This window comes from Nicotiana sylvestris, chromosome 9 (genome assembly GCF_000393655.2).
Source record: "Nicotiana sylvestris chromosome 9, ASM39365v2, whole genome shotgun sequence".
Taxonomy (NCBI): Eukaryota; Viridiplantae; Streptophyta; class Magnoliopsida; order Solanales; family Solanaceae; genus Nicotiana; species Nicotiana sylvestris.
Window position 1 is genome coordinate 187982544 of NC_091065.1, and position 27756 is coordinate 188010299.

A 27756-nucleotide genomic window follows, 5' to 3' on the forward strand; every position below is an offset into this window, starting at 1 on the left:
ATTTTATTGTTTTACAGCTTGTTTGGATGGTTGTTACCTATTGCATTGTTACTTTAAATATGATGTTTGTTTTGGTTGCTACTTAAATTTTATTGTTATATCGTATCGAAAAATTCTACTTTATGGAACAACTGATTTGGTGTAATCGTGTCGTTCCCTTATTTTTTTCTCATCTTGCGCTTCCATATAATTAAATAATCCTATTTTATCATTTATCATACCTTTTCATATAATAATTCTACCACGCACCTTACTTTTTCTTTATAATATTGCAAGTTTGTTCTTCATATTGTTGGTGCATGACATCATGAAATGACAAAAAACAATACAATCTATCAAAACGTTGTATACATCAAAACGACACAGCACAATACAATATTATACTATATAATACATCATGAAACGATACATAACAATTGTTCAAACAAGTTGTTAGAAAAAGAGACAGGACTAAAGTTTATTGTTAAGGCATTAATTCAAAACCAAACGAGTTTCTTCGATTAAAAGTACAAACACTAAAACAAAGGTACTTAAACTGTCAAGTGGCAGCCTTTCATATGATAGATGATTGTACAAACAGAGCTAATGTCTATAAACTTTCCAGTCCAGATTCTGTTTCTTGCATTCCCCCATTGTAGCAAGAAAACTATACTGTATAACGATTCTTGGCACCTCTGCCGAGCCTCATTGAGTCGTCCTGCAATTTGCAAAAGAAGATGATTCTTTATGAGTCTAGCAAATTATGAGAAACTGATTTCAAGGCATACCATAAATAAGATGTCATACATGAAATATGAAGCCAATCGAGTTGCTGTAATCCAGAAACTCCTTCCATTGCTTACCAATGCTAACCTGCAGAGAGAAGTTTCAGGAGATGGGACAAGCATGATGTTAAGTGTAGTTACAACGATATAGAAACAAAGGCTAACAATAAGCATTAACGCAAAAATTGATGAACCGTTAAACAGCTGAAAGGATACAATATTTTCAATGACGCGCAAAAGGGGATCCACTTGCGAAATTAGACTAAAACGGCCTGGTACTTCAAATGAATGAGGCCATCAAAAAAGGGGGAATCGGGGAACGTCGACGGTCGACCTCTATATATTGGAGGAAAAAAACTACGGGAAGGGGGTGACAGAAAAAGGAATTTTATCAAGTATATAATAATACTTAACCCTTGGGACCACCAAGGGATTCCCTATGCCCTTAACCAAAGGTCTCGGGTTCGAGCCCTATGAATGGAGAAATATATGATAGGGAGCACTTCCCCTTTTAAGGGGCCCTAACGTGGCACGAATTCCGATTACCGGGGCCAGTGAGTACCAGATACCAGATGGTACACAAAAAAAAATTACTTAACCTTTGGGATAAAGAATTGCAAAAACTTTTCGAACCGGCTGAATGATGCCAGAATCTCCTAACACTAAATAATTAGTAACGACATATCAAGCAGGAATGAAACAGACTATTTGACAACGAAATCACTGCTTCACAGAAATAACATCCTACACCTGGACCAGTCCTCAACAATATCTTTTCCTCTATAAGTTCTCTTTGTCCAAGCTTCACATAACTCAATTGCCAATGAAACAATAATTTATCGCAGACAAATTAGCATATTTCTTTTTGGCTTCCAGCTTTTCATGAAAGTAACTCACTATCAAAAGCTAAAAAGTTTGACAACTGTACTATATGCCTATATATATCTGATGGCGTCCCCTCTAACTTCTAATATCCCCAATGTTACATCATACGGTACTATACATCAGTTTCTAGTTGTCAAAAGAAGTTATGTCAGGAATGAAACTAATATATATACACACACACACATCAAAACTAATAGTAGCTGACATAATCATTATCATTATTATTATTATTCTTTTTATAACCCTAGTGTCCATGCCAACTTGCGCGCACCTCGACTATTCCACGAGTTACTTACTACCTCCCACCAGCAGAGGCACCGAGTAATTCTGTCCACCAAGCTTGGACAAACAGGAAGAAATCATCTAGTGTTTTTGCCTCCATTGGGATTTGAACTTGAGACCTCATGGTTCTCAACCCACTTCATTGATCACTAGGCCACACCCTTGTTATCTTGCGCATTATTGTTAAATGGCATCACAAGATGGTTTAGATGATGTATTTCTTGAATAAACATCAGCACCACATATGCACACAACAAAATTGTCTGCCCACTTGGTCCACGAAAATGACAAACCTAGTCATTGACGTCAAAAATAAAAAGCACTCCCTCGATCTATTTTTTCTCTTTGACTGGGCACGGAGTTTAAGAAAGAAAGAATGACTTTTGATACTTGTGGTAAAACAAGCTATAGATGTGTGGCTGTAAATTGTCTCATTAAAGGTAAAATCGAAAGTTCAAAGTTAAATTGTTCCTAAATATAGAAAGATATCATTCTTTTGGGGACGGACAAAAAAAGAAAGTGCATCACATAAATTGGAACAAAGGGAGTAATATAAATAGGCTATTTCATTGGTAAAAAGTAAATTACCTGAGCTGTTTCATTTGCAGCATTCTTGGTCCATAAAGCTATTTTATCCCCCTTATTTCGGACGCTAACTACTGCTCCACAAATTTCCTCTCCATGATCGAATTGATGTCCAATCATTGCCAGCAGCTACAATAATCCCAAATGAGAAAATAAGAGTTGAAATAATATCAAAGGGGAAAATAACTTTACGAGACTGCGCCCTAACATTAAGAACTGGATTAAAATATCCTCAGCATACCGTGTATAGCCAGCTGGTATCAGATTTACCCTTACTAAAGCTCATTGTCCAATTCCCTCCATTCGCACATACAGGATCTTCCCACTTTGGCTCAATTTTATGCTTAAAACAATGAAAGTCTGCTCCCACAACTAACTTGCTTGGGTGGTTGATATTATTGTAAACACTGTTTGCAGAATTTAAGCAACATGGTTCAAGGATTTCATCAAAAGCTAACAGGATAATAGCATTTGAAAACATCTAATCCAAGATGCAGAATATCAAAATAGGCATGACATAGTCCAAGTTGCACAATAACTCAAGTGCCTTGAGAAATTAGACTGATAAAGAACTCACCAAACAAGGTGCATGCATCCTAAGTTGCGCGGACTCTTCAAAATCTTTGCCGCACCCGTATCAACACGACATGGGTGTGGAATCCACACCGGATTACGTGTTTATATTTTATAAGAAAAAATTATTAGATTTAGTTTGATAACTTTAATTAATCGAAATATATACTTATATATGTAGTAACATACATTTATTGGTTGTATCCCAGCACCCGTAACCGTACTTGAATTCATATCCTCGAATCCTAAAATTTATGTGATGACAAATCCGACCTTTAGATCTGCACCATTATGGGATACCCGCGCCCCCATCCGAGCAACACAACATGCATCTAAGGCAGACACAAATTTCAAATCATCACCACCTAACTCAAAACGGACGACTTAAATAAAGATCCAAGAATGACATTGAAATACTGGTCTGCAGCTACGTTTAGTCTCATCAATCTAGAGGGGAGATTAGTGTAATCTTAGCCTAATTAAGGAATAGAAAAGCAGATATCTTTATCTTTTTAAATGAATAATCAGCTTGGTATATGAAGACAAATGCACGTAGAGACGTCACACGTATGAACTTATGGTGTCAAATGGGCGGGTCACTGATCCGCCCAAAAATTACTTGGGCTGAGATTGGTTGGGTCAAGATGGGCTAAAATTTGGGTCATAGCCTAACCCGTCCAACTCTTACCAAACTTTAATTAATATGTGTTGTTTTCTTATGAATTGTATAATACTAAATAAGACTTTTTCTTTTCTTATGGCCATATATAACATATCAAACAGAAAAGAATTATTTCTAAGTTATTCTGGCAAAGTTACTCATGGATCAATTTGGGCTAAAAATCAGCCCAACTTTTAATGGGTTGAGATGGGTTGGGTCAAGTTGGGTTGAGTTCAATAAATGGGCGGGTCAACAAACAGCCCAACCTTGGGCGTGTTGGGCAGGTCATTGGGGCTTGGGCCAAATTTGACAGCCCTATATGAAATACACATGACCATGCTCTTATATGTGCATTTAAGAAAAGTGTAATTGATACTTGGAAAATAGTAACTATAATATCCTGCTTAGGAGAGAAAACTAAGACCAAAGCATTATCCACTACCTTATTAGCTCAAAATAGTGTTTGCAACATATCTTTAGTTGCTAATATGGACATTTGACTAACAGGTCAGATGTTCTTATATTTGAAGCAAAAGAACTACCCGACAATATAACCGAAGAGAACGGACTTTTAACAAGGTTAACTTTTACTTTCCTAGAACTTCTAAGGTAATTCTTTACCCCATCCAAAATGTCTCAATCTCTGTTCATATTTGCACTTTCCCTACTTTACACCAGATAATTCTCTATCTGTCTTCCAACCACCAAAGAGGATATATCTATTCATTGAAAGTTAAATGTAATTAGTTCGATCCATGAACCAAAACTAAAATTGGTAAGTAACTGAGAGAAAAAATTCCTTTTTTTAAGTAACAAACTGGAAAAGTCAGTTACACATTACAACAGCATCAACAAAGCAATGTAGGTACTAATACAACTTGCATAAATTTAAGCTCAAACCAATTCGGGCACTCCAAAGTAAGATTGCCCCTCGTTGCTGCTTTAACTTAAAATGCAAGGACAGGAAAAATCTGATAATTGTGAAACAAAAGTTCCTTAAGCTGAAAATCAAACAAGATAGTCCCTCCGTCCCAATTTATGTAATGTTGTTTGACTTAGCAACAACAACAAGATAACCAGTATTATCCCATACCGTGGGGTCTGAGGAGGGTAGTGTGTACGCAGACCTTACTCCTACCTTGTGAGGATAGAGAGACTGTTTCCAATAGACCCATTATTTGACTGAGCATGGAGTTTAATAAGGAAAAATAAAATTTTTAAAACAAGATAGACATTTGTGTGACTACAAATCATCACATTAGCAGTAAAATGAGAAGTTTAAAGTTAAATTATTTCGAAATATATAAAGGTGTTTTTTTAACAGAATTAGTGTCACATAAAATTGAAGATTTTACCCAATTTTCCCTATATGAAGGCAAGATATTCAGGAGCTATTCAAAACCATAATTCAACAAAATCCTACAGCACCCACAAAATTCTTGAACAGTAAAATAAAACCCCATGATTTATTTACAACCAAAGAACACAACAGCTTAACACGAAATATAATACTCGCTTCGTCCCAATTTACATTAGTAGTGTTTGATTTGGTACGGAGTTTAAGAAAAAAAAAATTCATCTAAAATGAGTGATACATTTGTGTCGCTATAAATATTAAATTATTACTAAATATAGAAATATATCATTTAAGGAGACTAAAAGTTGACTAAAAAGGAAAGACTGTAACCTAAATTGGAACCGAGGGAATATGAAATAACTTACCCCCAAAAATCTTCGACAGTGGAAAAAGTGTAAAGTTCGCGAAGGGAACTGCCCCAAGCAGCTTGTCTAGATTTAGCCATAGGATTATCAAACCAAAAAGTCCAAGAATTCTCTAATGGATGCTTAGGTTTGATTTCTTTGCCCAAATACGACGCCGTATCATCAGATTCATCCACAATTTCTCCTTCTTCAGGTCCATCGTCGGCTACTTCTACTTCATCTACCCGCAATTTCTCAGCTTCCTCTGCCATTTTCGTGTGTTTTCTATGTACTCAGTTATAGATTTTAGTAGGAAAAGGGTACTTGTAGTTTTTCTTTGGTTCAAGACTTTCCTTTTCCTCAGTTTGGACTGTAACTTAAAAATAATCTTTATCCAGGACGGTGGAATATTAGTGGCTAAAGTTTAAAAATAGCCATTTTTGAACTAGTAATTAAAACAATAGCCATAAATTCAAAAATCGTTAAAGTAGTCCCTTAATAGCCTGTTTGGCCATGCTGGAGTGCTTTTGAAAAAAGTACTTTTGGAGAGAATCAGTTTGTGTTTGGCTAGTCAGTCTGAAAAACACTTTTGAGAAATAATTTGTGTTTGATCAAGTTTTTTAGAAAGTGCTTTTAAGTGTCAAATTACGAATAAGGACATGAACAGATTTACTTAATAATTAATATTATAAGTAAATAAATAATATCAAAATTTTGTTATTACATGCAATAATTAAAAAAATTCATTTTATTTAAGTAAAATATGAAAATAAAATTAAAAATTACTTAATTCTTTTAATATAAGTTAAATATATTAAAATTCCTTCAACAAATATAAAAGTATTCACCCCTGAAGTCACTATATATTAAAAAGTTTCCTAAAAATAAGAAGAAATATTTATAAATTAATATCCTAAGTATTAGGTTTAAGGGTTATTTTGGTATATACTATATTTTGTTAAGGGTATTTTAGGTAAGAAGAAAAGCCAAAACTATTTCTGCTTCTGCTTTTGGAAAAAGCTACTTTTTCTGCTTATCTGAAACTGCTTCTGCTTCTTCCCAAAAGCAAAGCCAAAAATACTTCTGTTTCTGCTTTTGGAAGGAAGCTACTTTTTTCTGCTTCTCTGAAACTGCTTCTGCTTATTCCCAAAAGTACTTTTTTCCCAAATAAACTTGGCCAAACACATCAAATTAGGGAAAAAAGTACTTTTGGGATTTTTTTGTCGTGAGAAGCTTGGTCAAACAGGCTATAAGTTTGGAATGTAACTTAAAATATTGTTCTATCCTAGACAGTGGAATATTAGTGGCTAACGTTCAAAAATAGCCATTTTTGGATTTGTAATTGAAAAATAGCCACATACTCAAAAGTCATTAAAAATTGTCCGTTAAGTTTGGACTGTAACTTAAAATAATCTTTATCCGAGAAGGTGGAATATAAGTGGCTAAATTTTAAAAATATCTATTGTTTGGATTTATAATTAAAAAAATCATATATTCAAAAATTATTAAAAAAATAGTCCCTTAATTTTGGACCGTAACCTTAAAATAATGTAATATCCGAGACGGTGGAATATTAGTGACTAAATTTCAAAAATATCCATTTCTGGACTTGCAATAGAAAAATGCTACCGACTCAAAAGTCATCGAAAAATAGTCTCTTAAGTTTGGACTAAACTTAAAATAATCTTTTTTCAAGGCGGTGGAATATCAGTGGTTAAAGTTCAAAAATAGTCATTTTCTGGGTAAAAATAGCACGGTATAGCCTGTTTTCGGATTGGTCATTCAAAAATAGTCAACGTTTACAAAGTCAATGAAAAATAGCCACTATCTTGCTGCAACAGAGACCGGTCCAGTATAATATACTGGAGTTCGGTGCACCTGTGTATGAACTGCAGCATATTATGCGAGACCGCTATACTTTGCTGACTCCAGTATAATATACTGGAGACTGGAGCACCGATGCTCCAAATTCCAGTATATTATACTGGACAATTATACTTGTTGGAACTCCAGTATATTATGCTAGAGTTCTAGTGTACTTATGCTGGAACTCCATCATATTATGCTGGAGTTCCAGCATACTTATCCTGGAACTCCAGTATAATATGCTGGAGTTCAACCATACTTATGTTGGAACTCCAGTATAATATACTGGCTATTTTTGAATTTCTCCCATTTCTGGACTTGTAATTGAAGGATAGCCACAAAAATAGTTAATTTTTGGAATCCATGACATTGTTATAGATTTGGAACTTTAAAATGTGAAATTCTAGTAGTGAAATGTATGGACCAAAGTATAAGAACTTTCTCAAGCTTAACCCCTGGCTAAGTCCATTTCATTGTAAACAATGACTTATTTCACTATACAATCTGCAAAATGTATATGTAAACATTTCCATATTACAAAATTCTAGGATAATAACAAACAAATACAAGAATCTTCTTTCATGCTTAAAGCTAAAATATTAAATTAAGTTGCTCCTGTCTGAAGTGCAACCAAAGATGCATATACCCCTTGAGGATTGTTCATGAGCATATCATGTGTTCCCTTTTCAGCAACAACACCATTTTTAACACCATTTTCCCCAGACTCCACTTGTGGGATTACACTGGGTTGTTGTTGTTGTTGTTGTTGTTTGTTGTTGCAATAACATCTGCAATTTTAACCGTCGTTAGTCGATGTGCAACGACGACAGCTGTTCGATTCACCATCACTCGATCTAACGCTTCTTGTACTATACGCTCTGATTCTGTATCAAGCGCGCTAGTCGCCTCATCAAGTAGAAGTATTTTCGGATCCTTCAATATGGCCCTCGCGATGGCGATTCTTTGCTTTTGTCCACCAGATAATTGAACCCCTCTTTCTCCAACTGTTGTTTTATAACCATTTGGCAATGAAGATATGAAGTTATGTGCATTTGATGACTTTGTTAGAATATACTATAAGTCATGCGTATTGTTATAGTATTCTTTATGAACAATTATTTATTTACTTGTTTAAATTCAATAAAGTTTCATTTTAAATAGATCATGTGTTGGTTTGTGCGTCCATTGCTTACATAGTAGATGATTTAGTGTATAGAGTTTAGCTTATACACGGAAGATTAAATCATCGGTTCTTGTAAGACATAAAAGTTAATGTTCACAATCTAATGATGGAATTGGACAAATCATCGGAATGATTGTAGCACAAGATTAAATATAATTTATCTTGATTATGGGAATGGTTTAATTCCAACTTCTTGTGCTAGTACATTTTGTATGTATTGAACGGATCAAGTAGAGATGAGTATTTTATACTGACTTTATAAAATAATTTCTCTAGTCCATTTAATGTACTTATACTCTTAATCCTGATATAATTATTATTAGCTGTGTATGTCACTTGTTGTTTTGATTTATTGAAAGGCGAGATTCTTTTGCGAGTCAATAAGCCTGGTAAATTGGATAACAATGATATACATTGGCGAAGTAATAATTAGTTGATGGAGTCCATGTCTCGATTTTGAGATTGATGATACTCCTTTATGAAAGCTTATAAGTTTTCATGTGTAAACCCGGCCGGTGGATTTTGTATCCGACACATGAAATAAGTTAAGTGTAAGTCTAAAGGAAGTAATCAATAAATTAAATAGTCAGTAATTTAATTTGATTGATTAGTATCTGAATCTTAACATGGGGAGTTAAATAAGGTTTTATGGAAGAATTTCGAAATTGAACTAAGGAGTGCAATTACGAATTTTTAGTGGAATAATTCGTAATTTATTATGATGGAAATTAATTTCAGAATTTCGAAATTAATATCATAATAGGAAGCCTTGTTAATTAAATTTTGTGGTCCCTATTGTGCCTAAATAATAGAAAATAGTGGAAACTGTTACTTAGTGGGAAAGAAAACATGGAAACCGTCCCTTAGTGGGAGAAGGAAACCTAACAGGTTTTGAAAACGGTTTTGACCTAAAAACGCAACTATATATATGGATATAAGGGTTGGACGTTTGATACATGATTCTGACTGTGGTTTCTACTAGAATTTTGCCCACCCAGAATTCTCTATTGTCAGTTATTGTTTGGGTAACACAGTAGAAGACTGTGGAAATCTGCTGGTGTGTGGTATCAAATGAGGAACTGGAGAACGACATAGATTTGTTGTGTTTACGCTTCAAAAAGTAATCCTAAAATCTCCATACGTACTAGTTGTTTAGATTACACGTGAATAAGATTCTGCTATTGCTTCCGCTGTGATATATATTCCAACAGACTTTGCTACTGAAATGATTTCTTCCTCAGTCACTTCTCCTTCTCTACCATAAGCAATATTAGAACTAATTGTTTCATTGAATAGTATTGGCTCTTGGCCTACCAATCCCATTTGTTGCCTCAGCCATCTTAAATTGAACTTCCTAATTTCAACTCCGTCGAGATATAACCTGATATCACATGTTAAAATTCACTTACAGAATTTTTATATGTCAGTGTATGTAACTTAAATCTTTAAAATTTACTCAGATCAGAGGGAAGGTTGCTAAGAACAGAAAGCCCAATCGATGCCATCGTTAAAGCAAAAAAGACCTGCAAAAGGAAGTCGTTTAGGGAACTCTAATGCTAGTTGCACAAACAAATTTGAGTTTATGTTGTGTGCGCTGACGGTATAAAGAATTTTTACACTATCAGATTAAGTTGAGCTACAATAACAGGTAATTCTCCGTATCAACTTGATATAATAACGTGGTGAATAGAGTAATAACATGTTATAACCGATTAATTTGCACTGATATTATAAAAGTTCTTTGCACTGTCAGTATATACGACTTAAACTCAAAAAGTTATAGATATGTACCTTAAAAACTTCTGAGAATTTCGCTTTGTCATGCTTCACAAGAACGACTCCAAGGTAGAATGCTAACGCATAAAGGCAGTACAGCACGAAATCACTCCTCGTTTCAAAGGAGCTTCTGATTTCTTTTGATACATTTCCATCACTTTGTCTTCTGCACAAAATGATGCAACAGTTCTAATGCTCCCAATAGCGTCATTTGCAACTTGACTTGCTTCTTCATTCATTACCTGGCAAACACACAATAACGCACTCACATTCGCTGATCAAACGTGCTTTTTAAAATTTAAGAGTAACTTTTATGAACACTCAAATTCTTTAACACTGTCAACGACGACAACAACAACAACAGACCCAGTGTAATCTCATAAGTGGAGTCTGGGGAGGGTAGTGTGTACGCAGACCTTACCCCTACCTTATAAAAGTAGAGAGGTTATTTCCATAGACCCTGGCGCTCTTTAACACTGTCAAGTGACCTAAAATATAACTACTGGTAATGTCCATAATACGTGAAACTATTTATCTAAAAAATAAGGCAGGCAACCTATTACAACAGGTTAAATTGCAGTAGCAGCGAAAAAATTAAGTTACACTTTTTAGTGTATATAAGTTAGATTCAAAATATAATTGGGAAAAAGGTTAGTTCATTAAGGAATATAATACCTTGGCTTCATTATTTGACTCTTGCAAAAGTTTGATCTGTATATATCCTTGCAAAGCCAGAAGAGGCATTATAGCAATGGTTATAAGTGCAAGAATCCAATTCGCGATCAGAGCTATCACTAAAACAGTTACAATAGCTATGTTGCTCGGACTCTTCGAAAATGTTGCTGGGTGTGTGTCGGATCCTCCAAAAATAATGTATTTTTGGAGGATCCGACACGGGTGCGGCATCATTTTGGAGAGTCCGCGCAACATAGTACAATAGTGGAAATATTTTGAACTAATGTTGCTAATGCATCTCCCACCATATTCCGGATAGTTGAAGCATCACTAGATAGTCTTGCACCTATAGCACCACTGTATACAATAAAATTCAGAGTCAAGAAATTTGGCGAGGTTTAGAAAACATTAAAACATCATCGACTTGAAAATTTACCATGAGTTTGCAGGGTCGTCAAACCAACTAATTTCTTGGTACACCACAATTTAACTTCTAACACGGATAAGGAGAAATAAGACAACTTTCACTTTCAGTTTCATCTTGTTGCAGGCGTGCAACCCGATCCCATTCTTAGAGAACGTCATGGAACGTATTCGTTGGATCAGTTTTGCACCAGCAACTCCAAATGCATAATTTTGCATAGGTGAAACAATCATGACATCAATTCCAATAACCACAAACATTAGAGCCCAAAATCGAGAATCCTTTTGAAGTTCATGGTGAGATTCGTAAAAGATTTTGATAATTGTTGATACCAGAAAACCGAATACGGGGAAAACCATACCATTTATAGCAGCAGCTACGGTTCCCACTAGATTTATGGGAAGTTCAGGCTTATTTAGGTATGCGAGTGACATTAGCTTTTTAGTTGAGTCTCTTTTCTTAGTATCTACAATATACTCAGTGGTTCCAGCTCCATCTTCCCTTCGGATACTTTCATGGAAATCAACGACACCAGAAACTCCCAAGTCATATGCAAAGGAAAATTTACTGCTTGATCCTTTGCTCGCAGACTTCCGACCTGAAAGAGAGAATCTCCTACTCCGACCAGAAACATTCTTCGAATAACTCAAACATTTTTGTGGGTTCAATTCCTCAATTTCATTTCCTTTGGTGTTTTCGACGTGCTTAGTCTTTTGCTGCATTTGAACAAGTTGAGAATATGCTCCTTCAGGATCTTTGATCAACTCATCATGAGTTCCTGGAAGTAATATCAAAAGGGTATAAACACTTGTCATTCGGAAACCAAACAAAGATACAGGCGCCAACGACCTCTAATTTAGGTCTGATACTCATTAGTCCAACAACAATATTAGAACGAGGAGAGTAGTACATGTATTACCTTGTTCAACCAATTTCCCAAGATGCACAATTGCAATGAGATCAGCATTTCTAATGGTTGTCAGTGTTAAAGTTTGGCAGAAATGTTTGTCCCACATTGGTGGGAAATGAAGAGTTGGGGGGATTTCTCCCCTATAAAAGAAGGCTTAATGTTTAGGATTTAAACACACCTATCATTTGCCTTCTCATCTGTTTAAGGCATTTGTATCTTCTCTCTTTAGTATTATTTCACTTGTATTTTTGGAGTGAAATAAAATATTGGTTGTGTCCTAGGAGTAGGCAAAATTAGCCGAACCTCGTAAATTCTGGTGTTCCTTTTATTGTTGCTTTATTGTCTTATTTATTATTTGGTGGCTGTCATAATTTTTGGTATAGTAGTTGTGACTTATTCACACTATATACATTTGACTTCCGCAACAATTGGTATCAGAGCCAAGGTACTGTCTAAGTATGCTCTGTGGTTGCAGCATAGTCTGATCTTCCACATCAGAAAAGATTTATCTTGGTAACTGAGTCAAGGTTCTGTCTGAGTATGCTCTGTGGTTGCAGCTTAGTCTGATCTTCCACACCAGAAAGGAAATAATCTTGATTTGTGTCGTCAGCTATTAAATAATATTTGTGTCAAAGATGAGAGACAATAAACAAGAAGAATCTACATCAAGTGTCAACAATACGTCATCATTGGCATCTTCGCTTATGACAAGAATTGTGTCAAATGCGAAATTTGCGGTAGAAATATTTGACGGGTCCGGACATTTTGGGATGTGGCAAGGCGAGGTTCTAGATGTCCTTTTTCAACAAGGGCTAGATCTGGCCATTGAAGAAAAGAAACCAGATGTTATTGGAGAAGAAGATTGGAGAATTATCAACCGTGTTGCTTGCGGTACCATTCGATCCTACCTTGCTAGAGAGCAGAAATATCCATACACAAAGGAAACTTCTGCAAGTAAATTATGGAAAGCACTGGAGGATAAATTTTTGAAGAAAAACAGTCAAAATAAATTGTACATGAAGAAGAGACTGTTTCACTTCACCTATGTTCCTGGTACCACGATGAATGAACATATCACCAGTTTCAATAAGTTGGTCACAGATTTGCAAAATATGGATACAACTTATGATGATGGTGACTTGGCCTTAATGTTGTTGGCGTCACTTCCTGATGAGTACGAGCACCTTGAAACTACTCTACTCCATGGAAATGACGAAATTTCTCTCAGAGAAGTTTGTTCGGCTTTGTACAGCTATGAACAAAGAAAGCGAGAAAAACAGAAGGGCGGAGAAGGAGAAGCACTATTTGTGAGGGGTCGTCCTCAAAATCAAACGAGGACAAAGAAGGGAAGATCCAAGTCAAGATCCAGACCCAGCAAAGATGAATGTGCCTTTTGTCGAGAAAAAGGGCACTGGAAGAAAGACTGTCCGAAGTTGAAGAATAAGGCCAAACATAACAATGGAAAGGCCATTATGGATTCAAATGTAGCTGATTGTGATGATTCAGACTTCTCATTAGTTACAACAGAGTCATCAACATCATCAGACATATGGTTGATGGACTCGGCTTGTAGCTATCATATGTGTCCCAACAGGGACTGGTTCGTGGATTTTCAAGAAGGAGAATATGGAATTATTCATACAGCGGATAACAACCTTCTTACCTCATATGGGATTGGTTCAATACGATTAAGGAACCATGATGGAATGATCAGAACATTAACAGATGTTCGATATGTACCGGATTTGAAGAATAATCTCATCTCTGTGGGAGACCTGGAATCAAAAGGGTTTAAAATCATTGCAGAAAATGGAGTGATGAGAGTATGTTCCGGTGCACTAGTGGTAATGAAGGCTAATCGGAAGAATAATAATATGTACCGCTATTGTGGCAGTACAGTTATTGGGACAGCGACAGTGACATCCAGTGACGACAAAGAGGCAGAAGCAACCAAGCTATGGCACATGCGCTTGGGACATGCTGGAGGAAAATCCTTGAAAACTCTATCAGATCAAGGATTGTTAAAAGGAGTCAAGGCTTGCAACTTGGAGTTTTGTGAGCATTGTGTCAAAGGGAAACAGACAAGGGTTAAATTTGGTACAGCGATCCATAATACTAAAGGCATTTTGGATTATGTACACTCTGATGTTTGGGGTCCTTCCAAAACACCTTCATTGGGTGGGAAGCACTATTTTGTAACCTTTGTTGATGATTTTTCTCGAAGAGTGTGGGTGTATACAATGAAAAACAAAGATGAAGTGCTGGGAATTTTTCTCAAATGGAAGACGATGGTGGAGAATCAAACAGGCAGGAGGATCAAGTGTATTCGCACAGACAATGGAGGTGAATACAAAAATGATCATTTCAATAAGGTCTGTGAAAATGATGGCATCGTCCGACACTTCACTGTTAGACATACACCACAACAGAATGGAGTGGCAGAACGTATGAACCGGACCTTGCTGGAGAAGGTACGGTGTATGTTGTCCAATGCTGGCTTGGGCAAAGAATTTTGGGCTGAGGCAATTACATATGCATGTCACCTCATTAATCGTCTACCATCTGCTGCTATTGATGGCAAAACACCATTTGAAAAATGGTACGGAAAACCTGCTGTAGATTATAACTCTTTGCACGTGTTTGGCTCAACTGCATATTATCATGTGACGGAGTCAAAATTGGATCCAAGGGCAAAGAAGGCTATTTTTATGGGAATTACTTCTGGAGTCAAAGGATATCGCTTATGGTGTCCTATGACAAAGAAAGTAATATTCAGCAGGGATGTTACCTTTGATGAATCTGCTATGGTAAATAAGGTAACAGAAGATACCAAACAAAATAAAGGTGCTTCTAAGCAGGTGGAGTTTGAGGGAAAATTTATTTTTCCTACACAAGAAGCAGAGGAGGAAACAAATGAAGATTACCCTCTGGAAGGAGAGCCAGTAGAGGAGATTCCAACTCAGGAACCTCAACAACAACTTGAATCAATAGCAACCAGCAGGCCAAAAAGAACAATAACGAAACCTGTTCGTCTCATAGAGACAGTTGCTTGTGCAACCTCAATTGTAGCTGATGATGTTCCTACCACTTATAAAGATGCTGTCCAAAGTTCAGAAGAAGATAAGTGGAGGATTGCCATGAATGATGAAATACAGTCCCTTCATCAGAATCATACATGGAGATTGGCCAATCTCCCGAAGGGAAAGAAAGCAATTGGGTGCAAATGGGTATTTGCAAAGAAGGAAGGATTTCCTAACCAAGTAGATGTTCGCTACAAAGCAAGATTGGTGGCCAAAGGATATGCTCAAAAGGAGGGAATTGATTACAATGAAGTGTTTTCTCCAGTTGTAAAACATTCCTCCATTAGAATTATGTTGGCTTTGGTAGCACAATTGGATTTGGAACTAGTTCAGATGGATGTAAAAACTGCGTTTTTACATGGAAACTTGGAGGAGGAAATCTACATGACTCAGCCAGAAGGATTCAAAGTTGCTGGAAAAGAAAATATGGTGTGCAAACTTGAAAAATCGTTGTACGGATTGAAACAATCTTCTAGACAATGGTACAAGCGATTTGACGAGTTTATGTTGCGGCAAGGGTACAAGAGAAGCAAATACGATCATTGTGTGTATTTGCACAAGCTTAAAGATGGTTCCTTTGTATATCTTCTCCTATATGTTGATGATATGTTGATAGCTTCCAAGAATTCGGAAGAAATTGATAAGTTGAAGATTCAACTGAAGAAGGAGTTCGAGATGAAGGATTTGGGTGAGGCAAAGAAAATTCTTGGCATGGAGATAATTAGAGATAGACGTTCAAAGAAACTCTGTTTATCTCAAAAGGAATATTTGAAGAGAGTACTTCAACGTTTTGGCATAGATGACAAGACTAAGCCAGTTAGTACTCCACTTGCTTCCCATTTTAAGCTAAGTACTACTATGTCGCCAATGGATGAAGCTGAACGAGAGTATATGTCAAAGGTACCATACGCAAATGTTGTTGGTAGCTTGATGTATGCAATGGTTTGCACAAGGCCTGACATTTCACAAGCTGTTGGAGTTATTAGCAGATATATGCACAATCCAGGGAAGGAGCATTGGCAAGCTGTGAAGTGGATTCTACGGTATATTCATAATACTGTAGATGTCGGGTTAGTTTTTGAGCAGGAAGACAATCAGTCTGTAGTTGGATATTGTGACTCAGATTTTGCGGGTGATCTGGACAAACGAAGATCAACTACTGGTTATGTGTTTACTTTTGCAAAGGCACCAGTTAGTTGGAAGTCTACTTTGCAGTCAACAGTTGCTTTGTCTACAACAGAGGCAGAGTACATGGCTATTACAGAGGCTGTGAAAGAGGCAATTTGGCTTCAAGGATTGCTAAAGGAGCTTGGTGTTGAATAAAAAGGTATCACAATTTTTTGTGATAGTCAAAGTGCTATTCAATTAGCGAAGAACCAAGTTTATCATGCAAGGACGAAGCACATTGATGTTCAGTATCATTTCGTAGAGAAATCATAGAAGAAGGTGGAGTCACGGTGAAGAAAATTCATACTACGGAGAATCCTGCTGATATGCTGACAAAGGTGGTGACTGCGGTCAAGTTTCAATATTGTTTGGATTTGATCAACATTATTGAAAACTGAAGATTGAAGATGAAGACACAATCAAAATTTGTTATTGAGAGAAAATTGAAGATGTGGAATTTTGTCAAGGTGGAGATTTGTTAAAGTTTGGCAGAAATGTTTGTCCCACATCGGTGGGAAATGAAGAGTTGGGGGGATTTCCCCCCTATAAAAGAAGGCTTAATGTTTAGGATTTAAACACAACTCTCATTTGCTTTCTCATTTGTTTAAGGCATTTGTATCTTCTCTCTTTAGTATTATTTCACTGGTATTTTTGGAGTGAAATAAAATATTGGTTGTGTCCGAGGAGTAGGCAAAATTAGCCGAACCTCGTAAATTCTGGTATTCCCTTTATTGTTGTTTTATTGTCTTAGTTATTATTTGGTGGTTGTCATAATTTTTGGTATAATAGTTGTGACTTATTTACACTATATACATTTGACTTCCGCAACAGTCTGGGCAACAACCACAGTCGTCTTATTTATCATTATATTACTTAGAGAGCATCTTGTACAATTCGTTCTGATTCCACATCCAATGCACTAGTCGCTTCGTCAAGTAGAAGAATTCTTGGATCTTTCAAAATGGCCCTCGCGATGGCGATTCTTTGCTTTTGTCACCAGATATCTGAGTACCATGCCCACCAACCATCGTGTCCAAGCCCTACAAATATATGTGCACAATGTTAATTTAGAGACGAAGAAATTAAAAGGAAGTTCAAGTGTTTATAATGATATGGTGTCCATCTCATTCAAATGATTTGGTAGCAAATTTTGTTGACTTGGTTTGGTTTGGTAGTCAACCTTGTTGAATTGATATGATTTGGTAACCAATTTTATTGACTTGGTTTGGTTTGGTAGCCAACCTTGTTAAAATTGTGAAAAGGGTGTGCAAATTGTCAAATATTGTAGGCTTTAGAGAGTGAAGTTTTGGCTATAAAAGGAGAGCTTTAACTCTCATTTCTACATACCAACAAAGAGAGAAAAGAGAGAGCAAGATATTCCATAAACTATAAGAAAATAGTTTGTGAAGAAAAATAGAGTGTGAGAGATATTATAGTGAAGTGGAAAAAGCAAAAGAGTGTTTATTTCTTTTGAGGGTGTAGTGGTCTTAGGAGTATTTTTACTCGTTACTACACAGTGTAAAATTCCTCGCTATAGTGATATCACTTGCTCTTCTTGGCCGTGGTTTTTTCCCTTATTCAGAAGGGTTTCCACGTAAAAATCTTGGTGTCATTATTGCTGCATTTCTATTCTTACTGATTTAACCATAACTTAGTGTTCTGCGTTTATCACTAATACCGTGAATACTATTTTTACGGGGTTTATTTCCAACATATAATACTAATAAAAAAAGTTGCTCCAACCTTCGGAAGCTTGTCAATAAATTTAGCTGCATTGGCGAGATGGATTGCATTCCTGATCTCCTCTTCACTAGCATTTTCTTTCCCATATATTATATTTTCCCGTATAGTAGTCGCAAATAACACAGGCTCTTGACTTACTAGCCCCATTTGTTGTCTCAACCACTTGAGTTGAAATTTCTTAATATCAACTCCGTCTATAAGTATTTCACCAGCTTCGGGGTCATAGAATCTCTCTAGCAGACTAATAACAGTTGATTTTCCACTTCCACTTTGCCCAACTAAGGCTGCTGTTTTACCACTTGGAATGTATAACGACAATCCAGAAAATATTTGCACATCCGGTCTTGCTGGATACTTAAAATACACATCTTTAAGCTCAATTTCCCCTATAATATCTTCTAATTGAATCCCTCTAGGATCATATGGATCAATTTTTGGTTTACGTTTAATTGTCTCGAATATCTTGTATGCTGCAGCCTGCCCTGCTGAAAATGCATTCAAACTTGGAGATGCTTGACGTAGTGAATGAAACATAGAAAAGGATCATTGTAATTCAATAACTAAATCACAAAAACAAAAGGGAGCCTTGGAGCAATGGTAAGGGTTTGAGCCGTGGAAGTAGCCACTAATGCTTGCATTAGGTTAGGCTGTCTACATCACACCCCTTAAAGTGCGGACCTTCTCCGAACCCTGCGTGAACGCGGGATGCCTTATGCACCGGGCTGCCCTAAATCACAATGACAACATCAAATGGATTAAATAAAGCCACTCATTTTATTCTTACCTTCCACCTAACATAACTGCGAAAATTACACTTATGATGTCGCCACCTTTGTAATCTTTCTCTATGATCAATTTGGCTCCATACCTTATGGCAAGTCCATAACTAAAGAAGATAAGCGTTAGTATTGTGCCAAGTCCAAGTCCCGAAGCCAACGCTTGTTTGACAGTAGCACTATAAGCACTTTCCAGCTTACTGTTATAATCTTCTATTGCCAACTTCTCTCCTGTGAAAGAAGCAACCTAGGAAATGGAAGATTGGTTAAATAAACTAGAAGGATCATAAGCACATATATAATTCAATGTATTTAAAAGTAAATTCTTACCGTTCGAATTCCTCCCACTGTTTGTTCAACTACTTTTCCTGCATCTGCATAAGCAACTTGTCCACTCCCTGACATTTTGGACAAGACTAATGCCACACATCCAAAGCTAATGGCGGTTGCAGGAATGGATGTGAGTAAAACAAGAGTGAGGAGCCATCCTTTGATAAATGCGACCACAAATCCTCCAATGAAAGTTGAGATGTTCATAATGAAATTCGCAACCTAACACATTCAAGCTATAAGAACCTTATTTCAAAAGCACAACGTCTTTACGAATGAATAAAACAAAAATGCAAGAGTAACTCCCCATGTATGAGCATGCATGTACTGGTTGTCTCAAATCCAGATGTTGAGGATCCATATGGCCGACCTCAGCTAACTTGAGACTAAGGCATCGGCTGGGGGGGGGGGGAGTTTGTTTTTGAATTTCTTTAAGGTTGCTCCCCCCCCCCCCCAATCTCCACGACTTACAGTTCACCCACTCGTTTTAACAAGAATTACAGGTTTTAAAGTACAAGGATCCTCCCAACTAATTTTCAGTGTGTGAATAATTCCATAATATATTTTGAAACAAAATTACATATTTAGAAACCATATAGAAGTGTTATAATTAACATATTTTATATCTGAATATATTTTGAAAATGCTCGGAAAATATGGTTAAAGGATTTAACTCCACAAAACAATAATAGTGTCATATAAAACAGGACACAGGGCGTAATAAGAGACAGTTGTGATTTAGTAAATGCACTAAAATTATAGTTACCAGAGAGTTAGAACTAACCTTGTCGCCCATGGCTTCTTGAACTAGAATAGTGTCTCCCGACATTCTTTCAATAAATTCCCCTGTTGCCGATTGAGTATCAAAGAATCCAATATCTTGTCTTAGGATTGTTTTCAAGTATAAGCATTTTATTCGAGTTGCTTGCCTTTCTCCAGTTACCACCCAACATGCTATCTCTGAAATGTTTAAATAAACATCAAGAGTTAAAACATTAAACATGGCATGTTCATCAAATTGGCGTGCTACATCTTCTTCTTCTTGCGCTTATTTTATCTAATTGACTTCACATCTCATACATCTTCCTCTCCATCTAATCAATATAATAATCAAAAGCATGTCTGATTCAACCGATAGGAGGAAAAAAACTTAAATAGTCCTTAAAACTATGTTATTGATCGTTCAAAAATGTTGCTGGGTGCATGTCGAAACCTCCAAAACATATGCATTTTTGGAGGAGTCGACACAGGTGTGGACGGCATTTTTGGAGGATCCGTACAACATAGCTTTAAAGTAATGAGGTAGGTTTATTTTGATCCCTAATATATAACCTTGAACATCAATAATCCTTTCATGCTTGTAAATCTTGAACATTTGTTGGTGGAAACTGCAAAACCGCAAGCATTTTGATTCCAAAAAGATAGCTTCTCTTTTTCTTTATGCATGGGTAGTATGTTTCAAATATTTACAATCTTAATATGTGATTTCACCATATATTCCATATAACTCCAATCCCACTTTTGGTATCAACAAATTTTACCCATAAAATGGAAGGGAAGAAAGAACCTCAATTAAACTAACTTAGGACTTCTAACAAACAGTTAGTGGGCATTATCTACTTGGACCAAAAATGTCAAACTTTTGTGAACATCGAGGATTACTAATGTCCAATGTTATAATTCAGGATCAAAATAAACATATCCTTATGCTATGGTTTCTGGTAAGGTTGCATTTCTCGTAAGTTGTCTCCGTGTGACCTATAGGTCACGAGTTGGAGCCGCGGAAACAACCAGTAATGCTTGCATTAGAGTATTTGCCTACATCACACCCCTTGAGTTGCGGCCTTTCTTCGGAGCATGAAAGCTGGATGCTTTGTACATCGGGTTGTCCTTTTTCTTTTTTTGGTGGAATTGCATTCAATACATAATTTTACGAAAAGATTAAATTTAAATTGACAAGTCGTTAGATTACTTATCTTGTTCGGACTCTCCGAAAATGTCAATGGACGCATTTCGGATCATCCAAAAACAGTATACTTTTGGACGATCCGACACAAGTGCAACAGCATTTTGAAGTGTCCGCACAACATAGCTTATCATATTTTTAGGTTATCAACTCATGATTAGTTTTAATTGTTACATGTAGCTGAGATAGTTTAAGTGTGGATTTTAATTTTTTTCTTTCTTTTGGCCCCTCTGCCTCATTCTATATGACATATTGAAAAATCAAATAGTTTTTCGGAACTACAGTTTTTTCCTGGCATGTTATAAAAATATAAAATAAAATCATAATTTATAACATTATTATGTAGCTTGTAAAAAAATTATAATTAAAGAAATCAATATATAAAAATTCGAAGAAACTTAAGGGATACTGAAGCTATGCCTGAACCAATGGCCAAGTAGACGAACTTAAGGGATATCTGCATATTACGTATAGCATTTGATTTAGTTTGGCAGAATATATAATTGGACCCTTAAATAAGCCTGTATTGTGGGCTGGGCCCGTGCCTAAACGGGCCAAACGGACCGGTCCAAACGGTCTCGGGCCGGGCTTTGGCGGTCCCAGACCAAACGGTTCCGGTCTTCACGATCCCAATGGGTGGAACCGGCTCACGGTGGTCCTAAGCCCACATGGTCCTTGGCTAAATGGGGCGGGCCCACGGGCCTAATGGGCTTTTTCGTTCCGGGCTTTTTTTATTTTATTATTTTATCTATGACAATTTCTTGTAAACTATATATGTATATACTAATATAAATTGTTTATTTATAGCTATATAAATATATATAGTATGTATATATAAGAGTGTATTGTGTGCCTTATATGTATATATATAATTATAGTTTATATGTATTAGAGATATATATAGTGCCGTATATATATATATATATATAAAATAAATATAGTTTATATGTATTAGATATATATATATATATATATATATATATATATATATATATATATACTATATCAAATTTAAACACAATATAAATTGCAAAGAAATACTCAAGGGAATGTCTTATAATTTCTATTATTACGACATTAACAAAGAATGGCAATATCTTTCTTAGTCTTCCTCCCCTAATGGAATGAGCACGACAAGGTACTAATACCATCATTAAAAGGAAAAAAACTAAGGAAGATGTGTCAAAATACAAGTTACATATTAGTCTATGTATTATCTCTAACAAATCTCATAAATCCTTCAAGGTCCGGAGGAATTTTCGTTGGTGGTGGTGGAAAAGAAGCTTGTTCATCACTGCTTTCGGGCGAAGCAGCATCCTGCGCAAATTCCGCTAGCATTTCTTCATAAGCTTCATGTATCTCCGGTTGTGATTCTGCAAGTCCAAAATTTTTTCTTTCCGAACGGATCCAATCTCTGAAGAGTACTGATTTTTCCAAGCTCTCCCTCATAAATGCTCTATGATCACCGATTTGAAGTCTCGCTTGACTGAAAGCGCTCTCCGATGCCACTGTTGAAGCTTGAACACTTAAAATATCTCGAGTCATCCTTGAAAGAGCAGGATAGTCTTTTTGTTTGTCCTTCCACCATTCCAAAACATCGAAGGAGCCATCGGGATTCTCTGATTCAAGTCCCTGCGACAAATAAACTTGAAGCGCATTTAGTTGTGAACTATCACTAAAATCATCACCTGGAGAACCCCTGAACTCCGTCCAAGAAGTAAGGGCTTTTAGGCCCGCAGTTCTTTTAGACGATTACGAACTAGATGAAGTAGGAGTTGGAACATTTGGTCTAGCATGATCTAAGGCAAGTTGATAAGCATTATAAATTGTTTGAGCATTCATTTTAACTGAGGCTTTTGCATCTCCAAGTGTAGCAAATTTCTCAGCTGAAAGTGATAAAGCGCTATACATTTTTGAATACCAAAAGTGAGGACCTCCTAATTTCATTGTAGGATTTAACAATGTAGCAACACCAAAAATAAGGGGGATAGGAAAAAATATGTTTTAAACTTAGCTTTCATAGAATTAATAGCTTCTTGATAAATTACTCCACCCTTTGAAAATTGAGTAAATAAATCTACAAGTGCTGCAATATAAACTAAACAGTTAGAAATAGTAGGATAATATTCGCCAGATAATTCATTTGTAGCAACATGAAATTGTTCTAAAAAGTCTACAAACATTTTAACATTACTCCAATCTTGATTTGTAAGGTGCTCATCATCATCATCATCACCATCACCTACACGAGCATTATACATTGCGCTTATTGGGTTCCTATATTCATATGCAACAACTAAACTGTCATACATGTAATTCCATCTAGTCGGACAAGGTTTAGGAACCTTTCTTTCTCTGAGGCCAAATTTATCACATTTTTTAAAATAGTCTTTAAGTCTACTTCTACGGTTTGAATAAAAATCCAATTAAGAGTCATTTTAACATTTTCAATTTCTACATTTAAAACTTTCATACCAGCACCGACGATTAAATGATAAATATGACAAATACATCTAATATGAAAAATATTACTAAATGCAGGATTTAGTGTAGTTGTAAGCAAGCCTATAGCGTTAGTGTTACTAGAAAAATTATCCATTGAAACCGACATAATTTTATCTCTAATGCAAAAATATCTACAAATATCTGCAATTGTGTTAGCAATAAACTTACCTGTGTGGCGTGAATTAATTATTCTATAAGCAATAATGCGCTTTTACATTATCCACTTCTCATTTATCCAATGACTTGTAACAGTTAGATAATCACAGTCATTACCACTTCTACCAATATCATAATAGCAATGCGACAATCTATATGAGTAAATATGTTTATATTTATAAATATCGCTCTTTACGATTGCGTGAGGCCATCCTTTATAAGTAGGTTTAAAAACTCTTCTAATATAATACACAAAATGAGGGTTAGAAGGAAAACTATAAGGTAAACACATAACAGTAACCATTTTTGCCAATTCTTCACGATCTTTATTTGGATTATAATATAAAATGTCATCGGTAACTGTGTTAATTCCCGATTGAACTAGATTTGAACCTGTACTAGGGTTAACCGTAGTATCTACACTTGTCCCCTCTTGCGCAGCTTTCATTTGAAAATATCTAGCTTTGTCTCTAGGGTGTGTCTTTATGTGTCTAGTCAAACTACCCGTACCGCTACGGTCTCCAGTAAATTTATGAACCAACAAAGACCCACAAGTTTTACACTTAGCCTTATTTTGTTCTCTTAGTTGAGTAAAAAAGTGTCAAACAAAAGATGTTTCCGGCCGTTTAGAAGGTTGTCTATTAAAAGTAGGGGTTACTACAGAAGGGTCAAGCGGGGCATCAGTTGGGTTATTAACAGGACTAGTAGGTATATCATCTAAATTCGGTTGTGTTTCATCTAAATCATCATTTTCCTCATCATTTTCAAAGATAGTTTGATTAGGATAAAAAGCATTCATAACTTCTTCATTTAATTGTTGACCTGGAGCAACATCATGGCAAAATTGACTATCGAAAAATTAAAAACAAGGGTTATCACTATCAAGAATAATAGGTGGATAAGGAGGGGTAACAGGTTTGGGTCGGGGAGCGAGGGGAAGAGTAGTAGCTTGGCGACTAGATTCACCAATTTTAGATTTTCCCTTACCGTTACCACCAAATATTTTTTTCAAAGAAAAGTTCATATTAATTATAATTATACTAAATAAAACAAACAAAACTATAATATTAAAACTTAAGAGTTGGAACGACTTTACCGAATTGACGAACAACTTCTTGAAAATTGAATATCGTTGAAGACTTGAATACTTCAATTCACCAACTTCACAATTTTTCAGGAAATTGCAATAATAAAGTAAGCAATTATAGAAGAAAATTAGAGAGAGATTGATGAATTTATGAGTAAAAATAAAAGAATGACGGGGTATTTATAGTTGCGAATTGGGAAAAATGTAATTATAAAAAGTTTGGGGGCCAAATGACTATTTTTTAAACTCTCAAACGGCTGGAAATTGAAGACCAACGGCTAGATTTAAAAATCTGACCGTTGGTCATTTTTTAAAAAAATAGCCGTTGGGGCCCGTTAGGCCCGGTTGAACCGGCTCAGGCCAGCCTGCCGGTCCCGGGCTTAACGGTCCTGGGCTCACGGGCTATTTGGGTTGGACTGTCCCGCTACGGGCTTATGCACCATTAGAGATCGGCCCATTTGAGACCGGCCCGTTTGGCCCGCGGTCCCGGGCTGGGCCCGGCCCACAATACACCCTTACCTTTAAACTTGGCTTTTTTTGTCAGTTGGACACTTAAACATAGAATTGTTCTTATCAGGCCCTTCAACTGAATCATATCTATGCCAATGAGACACTTTGTAGACCATTTGAAAAAAGTTTTATAAAAATTAAATGCGTGTACTACAATTGCCTCTAACACCTTAAAATATTTCACCTTGTAGAATTAACCCCCAAAACAAATTGAAACTCATTTACAAAATGGAAAACCTGACCGTCGGCCCTGGCGGCTTAGTGCCCTAAAAAGCCCGCTGAAAATTTCCTTCGTTCAGCTCCATCTCACTTCTTCTTATTTCGATTTCACTGAAATATCACGTTATTCTCTCTATTCCTCATCTAAGTTGGTGTAGCTTACAAGTGTCGTGTAAAGAGAACAAGCATGCCACATGAGAATAGTCAAATCTATATACACTAAACTTTCTTTTAAAAAAACGTTGTGAGGAAAAATGATGGGTTCATGGGAAGAAGAAGAGAAATAGAATGTAGGGTAAAAGTTAGTTTTAATTGGAATAATATATTAGAATATAATAATAATCAACAACCTTTTTCTCGTGTTCACGCGTCCTTCCATCCCCACACACTCAATTATGTCACTACAAAGTGTCTAATTGGCACAAATATGATTTAGTTGAAGGGCCTGATAGGAACAACTCTATGTTTATGTGTTCAAGTGACAAAAAAAGTCAAGTTTAAGAGTCCAGTTATGTATTGTGCCATTTAGTTTTCTCAAAGTTTACAATAAAGGAATAAATTAAATGAAATATAAAATTATAAAAATAAAAAGAAACTATTTCAAGTGAACGGAAAATTTTATTTGATTCAATAGTTCTAGATGCTCTTACTCCTATCTGAATTGATCAACCAAATATTACACCCCATTATTAAAAATAGTTATGATCATCCAAAAAAAGAAATTGTTTCTATCCGGTGTCCAGTATCTACTTTTGAACCAAAAAAATTTGGATTTAAGTGATTAATTGATGTGGTGGTATGTATTAATAAAAAGGGATAATCCGGTGCACAAAACACCTCATATTCATGCAAGGACCGTCGAAGGGTTGCATCTTAAGAATGTGATGTATATAGCCTACCCTAATGCAAGCATTAGTGGCTGCTTCCACTACTCGAACCCCAGACCCAGTAGCGAAGCCAAAAATTTCTCCAAGGGTGTTCAAAATTGAAAGAAATAAAAAAAATTCCCGACAAATAGTGTTCAATATATGTTATATACCTCTAAAATCCAATATTTTACATATTTATATATACAGTGTAAGAAACAGCCTCTTTCAGAAATGCAGGGTAAGACTCGTATAATAGATCCTTATGGTGTGGCCCTTCACCGGACCCCACGCATAGCGGGAGCTTAGTGCACCGGACTCCCTTTTTTTATACAGTGTAGTTTTCTGACCACCCTTATAAGAGTGTAGCTTCGCCTCTGTCGTGACTCATAGGTCATACAGAGGTAACTTTACCGTTGCTCAAGACTCTCCTTCCACAATAACATAACAATAACAATAATAATAATAACGACGACACTAATAATAGTACTAATAAATAATAATATGATGAAGTAGGGAAGATGAATATATATTACCCCAGAAACTTGATCAAGAATGTTAGATTGGTTTGATTTCCCATAAGAGTTAACAAGATCACCAAAAATAAGAGACATTAATGGCTTTGAAATTCCAGATGCAATAGCACCCAAAGTTCCAAACAACATCAAGATTACATCAGTTCTGTCTGCAAATGCAAACAGCATATAAAATGGAATTTTCTGATCATCTTCTTCTTCTTTCCTCCTTGCAGATGAAGGCTCTCCTCCTTTTGCCATTGTTTTCTACTTATTCTAATTTTCTTCTTCTTGTTTTCCTTATGAAATGAGTTGAGTTGAAAGCTTTATAAATGTAGAGAAAGTGTTGTAGAAGAAGGAAATCCACTTATATGCTTACAAGTCCATTTATAAGCACCCAATAGTTAAGGGGCAGCTCGGTGCACAAAGTATTCCGTATTCACGTAGGGTTCGGGGAAAGACCGCACCCAAAGGGTGTGATGTAGACAAGCCTACCTAATAATGATTGTTATCCAATAAACTGCGTCATTCCAGTTTATTTGACACTATTT

The 27756-nt window shown here is 36.0% G+C and overlaps 1 protein-coding gene and 1 pseudogene across 1 annotated transcript; both read right to left on the reverse strand.

Moving 5' to 3' along the window:
* Window positions 1–371: 371 nt before the first annotated feature.
* Window positions 372–5855, reverse strand: LOC104219085 (eukaryotic translation initiation factor 4E-1-like). Its single transcript, XM_009769718.2, has 5 exons — window positions 5473–5855; window positions 2758–2923; window positions 2520–2645; window positions 787–852; window positions 372–697 (listed from the first exon to the last, which is right to left on the reverse strand). Exons 1-5 carry the CDS (start codon window positions 5721–5723, stop codon window positions 647–649), a joined length of 660 nt encoding a protein of 219 aa, XP_009768020.1. The 5' UTR covers window positions 5724–5855; the 3' UTR covers window positions 372–646.
* Window positions 5856–7921: 2066 nt separating this feature from the next.
* On the reverse strand, window positions 7922–27534 carry LOC104220608 (ABC transporter B family member 9-like; annotated as a pseudogene).
* Between the last annotated feature and the right edge of the window lie 222 nt (window positions 27535–27756).

Coding starts and splice junctions, on each gene's coding strand:
- LOC104219085 (XM_009769718.2), bottom strand. CDS start 5,723: ATGGCAGAGGAAGCTGAGAAATTGCGGGTAGATGAAGTAGAAGTAGCC. Junction 2,646..2,757: donor ATACCAGCTGGCTATACACG/GTATGCTGAGGA, acceptor GGATTATTGTAG/CTGCTGGCAATGATTGGACA. Junction 698..786: donor CGATTGGCTTCATATTTCAT/GTATGACATCTT, acceptor TGCAAATTGCAG/GACGACTCAATGAGGCTCGG.